Here is a 10,666-nt window from a genome sequence, read left to right on the forward strand (position 1 = left end):
AAAAAAAAAAAAGAAAAAAGGAGGGAGGGAGGGAAGGAAGGAAGGAGGGAAGAAAAGAAGGAAGGAAGGAAGGAAAGAAAGAAAGTATTTCAACCAGCAGAAGGGCCTAGGAAAGGCATTTTGGGCTGAGAGAACAGAAAACTCATGCTGTTCCCTCCCCTCCATGGGCCCTCCTCATCCTGGCATCACCCCCGCTAAAGCTCAAATTAACCCCTTTGGGTTTCTTCTTATAGGGAGACTGGGACTAGGCACCAGGGAGTCCCACAGCTGCCCCCAGCAGGTGCCCATGCCCCCGGGACAGGAAGCTCAGCGAGTTGTATGTGGCATCGACTCCTCCATGATCCTCACTGTGCCTGGCCAAGCCCTGGCCTGTGGAAGCAACAGGTGACTAGGTCATCGGGATGACTAACCTGCCCCTGGCTCTCCTTGGCTACCAGTGCTCCGTCCATCATTGCCTACCTCTCACCAAAGACCAGAATTGAGGGGGATGAGGGTGCTATTGCTTCAACCCAGGGTGGGATCTGTCTTCTGGTGCACCAGCTCCTGCCCAAACTGTCAGTTGAATTTAGCTTCTGGCTCTGCCCTCAGGTTCAACAAACTGGGCCTGGACCATCTCTCCCTGGGGGAGGAGCCTGTTCCCCACCAGCAGGTGGAGGAGGCCCTGAGCTTCACACCACTAGGCTCTGCACCCCTGGACCGGGAGCCCCTGCTGAGTGTAGACCTGGGCACTGCTCACTCAGCTGCTGTGACTGGTGAGCAGGACTTGGGTCAGGAGGCCAGAGCGGGGCTCATGGTCTCCTTGGTACCCTGTTGAAGCACTCCTTTCCTTCCTCTCCCCCCACAGCCTTGGGTGATTGCTACACTTTTGGCAGCAATCAGCATGGGCAATTGGGCACCAATGCTCGCCGGGGCAGCCGGGCACCCTGTAAGGTCCAAGGCCTTGAGGGCATCAAGATGGCAGTGGTAGCCTGTGGGGATGCCTTCACTGTAGCTATTGGGGCAGGTGAGGACTGAGTATGGTGGGGACAGACAGTGCCCTGAGCAGTAGAGGGGTTTGCTGCTCAGGGCCACTGGACTCAGCAGACCCCCGGGGGCCATCCTGGCAATGTGGGAGGGGAGCTGCTGCTCTGGCTGTGCCTGCTTCCCACTTCCTTCCTGGGGATTCTTCCTGGCAGAGGGTGAAGTGTACTCTTGGGGCAAAGGGGCCCGAGGTCGACTGGGAAGGAGGGATGAGGATGCCAGATTCCCTCGGCTAGTGCAACTGGATGAGACACACCCTTACACGGTGACTTCCGTGTCCTGTTGCCATGGAAACACCCTCCTGGCTGTTCGCCGTGAGTTGTAACTTTTCCCACCTCACCACACAGCCCAGCTGGCCCCTCCCCACACTTTCATCCCCAGGGTTCACAGATGCCCATATCACTAAAAGCCTCTTTAGCTCCTAGATAAAAGAAAGCAGAAGCTACGGGTAAAAAGCTTGAAGCTTCCTGCCTGGGGTGGACAAGGCGGGTGCTTCTAGGGCCTCATCAAAGGGTTGCCTGCACTGCTCCCCAGGGTTCACATGCTTTCCTTCTCCTACTCCTGAGTCCAGTTGATGTTGAATCTCTTTTTCTGGCCTATCAGGGTCCACAGTCCAGGGCCCACTGGGAATGGGAGGTGAGTGATGATTTCTGGAGGCACTGCCCTCCGAAGCTGCAAGGGTTTCTCTTCATTACCCTACAGCGGTCACAGACGAGCCAGTCCCCCCGTGAGGCACCTGGATACACCTCTGGACCATCCTCATATTACTTCTCTTCTGAATGTTCTGAAAAATGCAGGTGCCCAAGGCATGACTCCCAGCTGTCTCCTGGATTATGTCATCAGTGGGGGTGTCGGGGCTGGTGAAATCCCCGCTCTGCTTTTGGCCTTGGACATGGAAACCTCAACCACTTTGTTCTCCCACCACCTTTGCCCTTCCTGCCCCTTCTTCCCTTCAGTCAGTGTCCCCAGGGTCCAGTCTGGCTAGAGTTAGAAGGCAGACCCAGCCTTTGGAAGCAGGGTGGCCTCCAGAGCCTTGCCATAAAAAGACTAAAGGCAGCTATAGCTCCTCCTCCACCACACAGACCCTGCCCTTTCCCGCAGCCCAGTTAGAAAATAATTCTGGACCAGTGGTGGTGCTGACACCTGCAGTCCCAGTGCTTTGGGAGGCCAAGGCAGTTGAGGATCCCTTGTGGCCAGGAGTTGGAGACCAGCCTGGGAACCACAGACTGCTATTTCCACCAGAAAAAAAAAAAAAAAGATAAAGAACGACAACAAAATAAGGCCAGGTGTGGTGGCTCACGCCTGTAATCCAAGCAATTTGGAGGCCAAGGTGGGTGGATCACCTGAGGTCGGGAGTTCAAGACCAGCCTGACCAACCATGGCCCATTAAAATTCTCATTATAGGTTATTTAAAAAAAAAAAAAAATTAGCTGGGCGTGATGGCAGGTGCCTATAATCCCACCTACTGTGGAGGCTAAGGCAGGAGAATTCCTTGAACCTGGGAGACGAAAGTTGCAGTGAGTTGAGATCACACCACTGCACTCCAGTCTGGGTGACAGATCAAGACTCCCTCTCAAATGTCCTTGGTGCTCACCGGGAGTCTGTCTCCATGCTTTGGAGCAGGGCAAGTCAGGGCCTGCCTGGACTGGCCATTAGGCCTGCCTAGCTTCGTATAGCCTGGGGCACAGGGGTCCCAGGGAGTGCTGCCACCTCCCCCACACTTTCATTCTGAGGCAGGGATTTGCTCGACATTTGCTGGCCTCTCTTCCCCAGCGGGAGGGCAAGAGCCACTAAGTATCCGCTGAAGAAAAGATCAGCGCTAGGGGGGTGTCCCCCACCCCATGCCTTTCCCCAGAAACGGGAGAAAGGGTAGCTGGTGGGTCCAGACTGGTTTCCCAGAGGACAGGAAGTAGCGCTAATAAAAATTGCAGCTGCCTGCCTGGAGTGTGGTGTCTTCATGGGTGGGAGTGGCGACCAGGCACCCCACGACTGGGCTGGGCCGGACCTCGGTTGCAGGGCTGCGGCCAAGGGAGGAATGTGGGCGCAGCCGGAGGCTGGGGCCGAGGTTCCTCTGGCTCAGCGCCCAGTCCAGCCTCCCAACCTCAGCTGGGGTCCCCGGAGCTGGTTGCCAGGCTTCGGCTGCCTAGCACCTGGAAGCTGGGGCCCCAGTCCCGGGCGGCTCACGGCCCCGGAGGCAGAGTTGCGCCTCTGAGGAAAAAAACCTTTGTGGCGCGGCTCTTCCCTTTTTCCGACCCACACTCTCCCGTGGCCCTCAGTCCCATCCTAGCGCCAGACCCCACCCGCTCTGGGGAGAAGCGGAGCTGCGAGCTCTCTCCCCCAGGGGAAAGAAAACCCCCGCTCCCGTGGGAGAGCGAGATCGGCAGTCACCAGACCCGAAAGCCTTGCACTCGGGGATGGGCGGGGCCGCGCGGACGCACATTAGGACCGCGCGGCCGCTGCCCCGCCCCCTCTTCCGGCGGGCGGGCTCCAGAGCCGGGCTCTGGCCGCGGCCGCCAGTCGGCGCCGCCCGGAGCCCGGAGCACGGCTCCAGCGAGGCGCGGGCTGTGGGGCCGCCGCGTGCCCGGCCCCGCTCGCCCGTGCCGGCCACTTGCCCGCCATGCCCGGCTTCGACTACAAATTCCTGGAGAAGCCCAAGCGACGGCTGCTGTGCCCACTGTGCGGGAAGCCCATGCGCGAGCCTGTGCAGGTTTCCACCTGCGGCCACCGCTTCTGCGACACCTGCCTGCAGGAGTTTCTCAGGTGCGGACCCGGGAACCGGAGCCGGAGCTGGAGCCGGCGGGGGCGGGGCGGGGGCGCCGCCTGGGGAGGGGCTCGAGTTCAGGGTACGCCGGGTCTTTGTCTACGCCGCGACCCTGTGACCTCAGGGGCGCCCCGTGACGTCACAGGGAAGGGAGAGGTGACGTCAAGCCCCGAGGGAGGACCCCCGAGGGAGGACCCCCGCAGGAATCCGAGGGGTCTGGGTCCACCTGCCAGGCCCTGGGCGGAAGACCTCGACGCCTTCCCGCGGGGCGGGGAGGGGAAGCGGCCCTTCCCCCTCACCTGAGAGCCGGCGCGGCCTCAGCTTTGAACTTTGAATCTTGCGGGAAGAGGACAGAACCCGCTCCGGCGCGGCACTTTGAGCTTCCGGAGCTTTCCCCCATCTGACCTCTCCCGATTCTTCGAACGTTCAGAGAACGGAGCTATTGTTCTCCCATTTCACAGATGAGGAAACGAGATTCAAAGAAAGGCTGCGACTTGCCCAGGGTCACACAGTTACTTAAAGGCTTAACCGGGATTTAAGCTTGGGCTGCTGTGAGCACACAATGGAGGAAGGACTGAATCCTGTCCCGAACGCGGACCCCTCTAGGCGGCTCCCTTCTCTCGCCGGGGCTGGAGTAGGGCGGGTGGGCCATAAGTCGTGAAGGAGGGGATCGCACTCGTTGTTACTGAACTTCCGCTGCCCTCTCAGGTCAGCCCTTGGCTCTTGGGCATCCATCAAGTTTCTGGGCGCCCTGTGGTGTCTAGAATCTCCTGGCCATGCAGGGAACCTTTCAGGCCCGGGTGTGGAAGGCAGGGTGAAGGAGCCGCGACTCCTGCGGAGGTCATGTCCCAGAGCGCCAGGGGAGGCAGGTCGGCCACTGCCTGGCTGTTTGCGGAGCCGAGGGGACCGAGGGCACGGCAGGGAGAGCACTTCTGGGGCTCCTGCCTTAAGTGCTCTCTCTCTCCGTACCTCCCTCCCTTGCTCGGTCCTCCGCAGCTCCTACTGGCGGAAATCTCAGCAGGCCCTTTGTTTTCTGTTCCCCACAGCCGGGGCCGGCTCCTGCCCTCACATATGCTCCCGCACAAGCTGCAGGACTGCCCCCTCCTCCCTGGCCTCTCCCTCCCTCCCCCCCCCACCGGGCAGTGTACACATTTACACTCCTACAGACACAGTCCCATTGTCTCCGCCAGGGCTCTTCCCCTGCCCTCTGGGTTCCAGATGAGGCCAGCTGAGCCCCCCTACCCCTCGACAGCTGACCCACCCTGACTGCCTCGGGGAAGGAGCAAGGGAGGGGGCTGGCAGGCCCGATTCTTTCTACCACTTTCTTGGCCCCTCTCTGCCCCTCCCCCTCCCGGAAATCCCCTCTTCCTCTCCCACTCCCACAGCCCCTGCCCCCATCCTGTCGTCTTCCCTGGGCCTGGGCCTCCACTGCACATCCTGGAGCAGCCTCTGCCCTGCCTCTCCCCCCATCCCCCAGAGCCTGAGCTGTGTTGCTGAGGCTTCTGAAGGGGAGAGGTGGTTGGGCGGGCACTACTACTCACCCTCACCCGCCACGGAACAAGCACAAGTGAGGGTGTCCACAGCCCTGGCTGGGCCCCAAGCTGCAGGCTACGCTTCTGCCTGAAGCCTAGGGACTTGCCTCCATTCCCTCCCTGTCTCCAAAACCACTAAGTCAGCACATTCTTGAAGCAGCCAAGTAGACCCCTCTCCCCCTGGGCCCACCCCTCTTTCCCCACTCCTTCCTGAGCTGTTAGGTTGGCCCAGGAAGGCTGGTTGCCCTGTGGGCAGACACACCCCTTCAGTGCCTGGCTGCTTGTATTGTCCTTGGCATTGGTAGTGCGGTAGTGGTAGTGGGGTCAAGGGGAGGAGGTGGGTGCTAGAAATCCTTGGGGCAGTTGGAGCCTGCACTGCCCAGACCCTGGAGAGTGCCTCTAGAACTAGGCTGCCGTTTGGGCTCTGCTTCCGCCTTGCTCCCTGCCTGCCTCCCACCTACCTGACTCAGACCTGCCAGGAATGCCCTGCCCCAGGGCCTTCAGTCCTGCTGGATGAGCTCTTGCTCTGCCTCAGCCCTGCCAGGCATGTGTGACTGGTCGTGGCTGGGGTCAGCAAGGGCGTGTTGATAGAAAGAAGCATGCCAACAGGCTCCTTGGGTGCTGACAGCCAGGTGGGAATCGGTGCAGGAAAAGGTGGGCAGCTTGCAGGAGGGGAGTGTCACCAGGCTTCAGAAGCCCACTGAGCAGTGCCCAGAGTCTTAGCTGTGCTTGCCTGGACATTTTCCCTTGCCCCAGCATCTTTTCCTGTGTGTGTGGTTTAGTAGAGCCTGTTGGAGTTGCGGAGTCAGACACACATAGCCAGGTGCTACTTCACCTGTAAGCTGTTTCATCTGTAAAATGGGGGCATTCCACCCTTTCTCAGAGGCAGGTGGCAAGGGCCGGGTGGGAGTGTAAACAAGTGCCAGGGAGCATGCCTTTCCTCCCTTTTCCCTTTTCCCATGGGAGACACACCCTTAAAGGAGCAGGGCTGGGTGAGGTGGCCGCAAGCTGACATTTGCCCTGGTTCTTGGCAGGGGACCTTCCTGGGGACTGGGCAGCCCTGGCAGGCCCTTAATCTCTGCCCATCCCTGTTCCCCCTCCCAATCAGCTTTCAGCCCAGCCAATGAAAACTAACCTGGGGGGAGGGGGTGACTGTGCAGCCTGTTCTTTCCCAGTCCAGCTGCCATCCTGGGGGAGGGGGTGCCAGCTGCCACCTGTTGGCCAAGTCCTGACTGAGGCAGCTGACTGTGCCTCTACTAGGCCCAGACCCCCCTTCCCAGGATAGGGGCTAGGGTCTTCTGGGATCCTGGGGAAGTGGAGCCCCTAGGGCCTTTGCTTGCCCTTTTGTCTCACCTGGGCTGGTTGGGAACCAGTCTGGTGAGGGAAGGAGGCTGCCCTGGTGGAAGGGGTGGAGCCAGGCCTCCCTTTCCCCTAATGTGAAGCCTTGACCCTGCCCCTCCCCCCTTTCAGTGAAGGAGTGTTCAAGTGCCCTGAGGACCAGCTTCCTCTGGACTATGCCAAGGTGAGTCCACACTGCCAGGAAGAAGGCCAAGCACAGTCTGTTGCCCTTGGAGGCTGGAGGTGCTGGCAGCCAGTGGGCTCAGGGCCAATGTCAACCAAGAGCCTGGGGATGGTGCGCCCCTACAAAGGTAGCCTGTTCCCTCCCACCAGGCCAGTTTGCAAACGAGGGCCCTGTTTGCCCTGGAGGGCAGGCACAATGCCCAGCCTGTAGGGGTGCACAGAGCTGCTCTGTGCCCGAAAGAAGTGCTCCCTCCCCTTCCGGTGGCAGGTCAGACCTGTGGCTGAGGGCCAGTATCCCTCCACCAGGGGGAAGGAAGCAGAGCCCGGGGGACAGCCTGGGATTGAGCAGGCTGATTGGCTCCCTCTTCAAAGGAAGCGTCCTGTGCAGGCATGTTAGGACCCAGCATCAGAACAAACGCTGCCTGCTGTGCCCTGCATCCCTGGACACAGAGGGGCAAAGAGCCCCAGAGAGGCTGTTACAGGCTCCAAGGTAGAGCCAGCCCAACTGGGGCTGGGGGTGTGCAATGGGCACTGCAGTCGGCTCTCACCCTGGCCAGTTCCCCCTATCCCCACCCCTAGATCTACCCAGACCCGGAGCTGGAAGTACAAGTATTGGGCCTGCCTATCCGCTGCATCCACAGTGAGGAGGGCTGCCGCTGGAGTGGGCCGCTATGTCATCTACAGGTGAGGCTCTGATGGGAGGGCTGGCACCACCTCTCCCATGGCAGGCACTAACGGCAGCCTTCCCACCAGGGCCACCTGAATACCTGCAGCTTCAACGTAGTTCCCTGCCCTAATCGCTGCCCCATGAAGCTGAGCCGCCGTGATCTACCTGCACACTTGCAGCACGACTGCCCCAAGCGGCGCCTCAAGTGCGAGTTTTGTGGCTGTGACTTCAGTGGGGAGGCCTATGAGGTGGGTGGGGTCTGGCTGAGTGTGGAGGAGGGGTACCTGATGGCCCAGGCATCCCTTGACTCAGCACCTCTGACATTTCCACAGAGCCACGAGGGTATGTGCCCCCAAGAGAGTGTCTACTGTGAGAATAAGTGTGGTTCCCGCATGATGCGGCGGCTGCTGGCTCAGCATGCCACCTCGGAGTGCCCCAAGCGCACTCAGCCTTGCACCTACTGCACTAAGGAGTTCGTCTTTGACACCATCCAGGTGAGGCCCTTCCTGAGCAGGGCAGGTGACAGGGAGCCAGGTGACAGGGAGGTTGCAGGGCAGGTGACACAGAGCCAGGCTATTGATTGCTGCCTCTGCCTCTCTGCCTCTGTGGCCCCAGAGCCACCAGTACCAGTGCCCAAGGCTGCCTGTTCCCTGCCCCAACCAGTGTGGTGTGGGCACTGTGGCTCGGGAGGACCTGCCAGGCCATCTGAAGGACAGCTGTAATACCGCCCTGGTGCTATGCCCATTCAAAGACTCCGGCTGCAAGCACAGGGTGAGATACCCCTTCTTCTCTCAGCCCCTTTTTGCCCTTGAAGCCCTAGATGGAGGCTTGGCTTCCTGATGCCACTTAGGCCTTGGTGGTCCCTGCTGTGCTTCTCTGAAGCCATCAGTCCTCCTGCTGGCCAGCTCCAGCCTCTTCCTAACACCCTCTATCTTCTTCATAGAGCTGGGCGCTTGCTACCCTGTATCCACTCTTCTCTCCCCTGGACCTTCCCCTACTAATAACTCTTCTCCCTTCCCCTGTGGCCTGGGGTTTTGCCAACAGTGCCCTAAGCTCGCAATGGCACGGCATGTAGAGGAGAGTGTGAAGCCACATCTGGCCATGATGTGTGCCCTGGTGAGCCGGCAACGCCAGGAGCTGCAGGAGCTTCGGCGAGAGCTGGAGGAGCTATCAGTGGGCAGTGATGGTGTGCTCATCTGGAAGATTGGCAGCTATGGGCGACGGCTGCAGGAGGCCAAGGCCAAGCCCAACCTTGAATGCTTCAGCCCAGCCTTCTACACACACAAGTATGGTTATAAGCTGCAGGTGTCTGCATTCCTCAATGGCAATGGCAGTGGTGAGGGCACACACCTCTCACTGTACATTCGCGTGCTGCCTGGCGCCTTTGACAATCTCCTTGAGTGGCCCTTTGCCCGTCGTGTCACCTTCTCCCTGCTGGATCAGAGCGACCCTGGGCTGGCTAAACCACAGCACGTCACTGAGACCTTCCACCCTGACCCAAACTGGAAGAATTTCCAGAAGCCAGGCACTTGGCGGGGCTCCCTGGATGAGAGTTCTTTGGGCTTTGGTTATCCCAAGTTCATCTCCCACCAGGATATCCGAAAGCGAAACTATGTGCGGGATGATGCAGTCTTCATCCGTGCCGCTGTTGAACTGCCCCGGAAAATCCTCAGCTGAGTGCAGGCAGGGCTCAAGGGGAAAGGAGGATGGGGCAGACCTGAGTCAGGCACTGCTGAACTTGGAGAGGGGGCCGGACCCCCCGTCCACAGCTTCCGCCTAGGTTCTGTTACCCCATTCTTCCTCCCCGAACCACCACCCTCAGGTGCCTCCAATCGGTGCTTCAGCCCTGGCCCCTGTGGGGAACAGGTCTTGGGGTCATCAAGGGCTGGAAACAAGTGACCCCAGGGCCTGTCTCTCTTCTTGGGTAGGGCAGACATGCCTTGGTGCCGGGTCACACTCTACCCGGACTGAGGTGCCTGCTCAGGTGCTATGTCCCAAGAGCCATAGGGGGGTGGGAGTTGGGGATGGAGGAAGGGTACTTCAAAGTCTGTCTTGAGATCTGATTTTGTTCCCCTTTCCCTAGCTGTGCACCCTCTGGTTATTTATTTCCTTAGTACCAGGAGGGCGCAGCAGGGGAGCCCCGATTTTTAATAAATCCGGAATTGTATTTATTAATTTGCTTTCAGCCTGACTTACCTGGGTTGGTTAGGGCCCTGGAAGGTTCAACACAACTGAAGGCAAAGAAAGGACCAGTAAGAGAAGGGCCGCTGCCTGGGTCTGTCCCCAGGATCCATTTGCCCTGTTGGCTCGCCCTCTGGTGGACGCCCGGGGAACTGCATAGGGCTTTTTGTGGAAGACGGGCCCTGCCACTGCCCTCTGGCGATTAAATGCGGGAGGTGCATGGCCTGCCGTTTCATAAGGCTGGAGTCCCTGGTCAGCCACACCAAGACTAGTGCCTCTGCCCTAGGCAGGTCTTTTTTGGTCTAATGATAATAGGACCGACACTGCTAAGCACGTGACGTGCATTGTTTCATTGAAAACAACTGTCAAGTGAAATGCCTTTTATCACAACTGGCTTAGTGGGCTCTAGAGAAGAGTTAATGAGACAATGCATGTTCCTGGCCCAGAATAAGTGCTTAGTGAATGCTTTCTAGCTCTGAACCCCAGCCCACATCCAGTGACTGACTGGATGTTGAGCAAAGGGGCCTTCAAGGTGTTCAAGGCACTTGGTTTTCTCATCAGCTTTTCTTATGGGCCTAGTGGGTGCTTGTAATTATCCATATTTAATTGATGAAATACCAACAGAGGAGTGAATTATTCTGAGGGTTCGGACAGGGCCTGGATTCTGTTTTAAACCCCAGTAGTTGTAGCTCCAATTTTGGCAATAGGTATGGATCCTTGTGCTTGCTTCTGCCAAGTTTCTCAGCTACATAGGGCCTCCATTACCTACACTGGTGAAAGCCTGTTCACCTCCCAGATTTGTTGTAAAGATTAAATGAACTGGTTAGAACACAGTGCCTTACTGTCTTACCTAGCCCTGTATGAGGTTGTATGTATGGGAATCATTAATAAGGGAAGGTTCCAGGGCTTTTTTTTTTTTTAAACTAATTCTCTTCCTCTGGTAATTTTTTTTTTTTTTTTTTTTTTTTTGAGACGGAGTTTCCT

General features: G+C 58.6%; 2 protein-coding genes across 2 annotated transcripts in view; both read left to right on the forward strand.

The window, feature by feature from the left end:
* NEK8 (NIMA related kinase 8) overlaps positions 1-1,832 on the forward strand; it is a 14,279-nt gene extending 12,447 nt beyond the window's left edge. The window contains exons 7-11 of the mRNA XM_037743273.1: positions 234-384; positions 589-752; positions 845-1,003; positions 1,176-1,334; positions 1,723-1,832. Of these exons, the coding sequence (XP_037599201.1) occupies positions 234-384; positions 589-752; positions 845-1,003; positions 1,176-1,334; positions 1,723-1,751 (662 nt within the window). The 3' untranslated portion in view covers positions 1,752-1,832. The remainder of the gene's footprint in view (positions 1-233; positions 385-588; positions 753-844; positions 1,004-1,175; positions 1,335-1,722) is intronic.
* A 1,681-nt stretch (positions 1,833-3,513) lies between these two features.
* On the forward strand, positions 3,514-9,676 carry TRAF4 (TNF receptor associated factor 4). The gene is made up of 7 exons (XM_017542122.1): positions 3,514-3,780; positions 6,784-6,835; positions 7,414-7,518; positions 7,588-7,749; positions 7,834-7,995; positions 8,117-8,272; positions 8,546-9,676. Exons 1-7 carry the CDS (start codon positions 3,638-3,640, stop codon positions 9,176-9,178), a joined length of 1,413 nt encoding a protein of 470 aa, XP_017397611.1. The 5' UTR covers positions 3,514-3,637; the 3' UTR covers positions 9,179-9,676.
* The last annotated feature ends 990 nt before the right edge of the window (positions 9,677-10,666 follow it).

The sequence above is a fragment of the Cebus imitator genome, unplaced genomic scaffold, assembly GCF_001604975.1.
Source record: "Cebus imitator isolate Cc_AM_T3 unplaced genomic scaffold, Cebus_imitator-1.0 Scaffold140, whole genome shotgun sequence".
NCBI classification, from domain to species: domain Eukaryota; kingdom Metazoa; phylum Chordata; class Mammalia; order Primates; family Cebidae; genus Cebus; species Cebus imitator.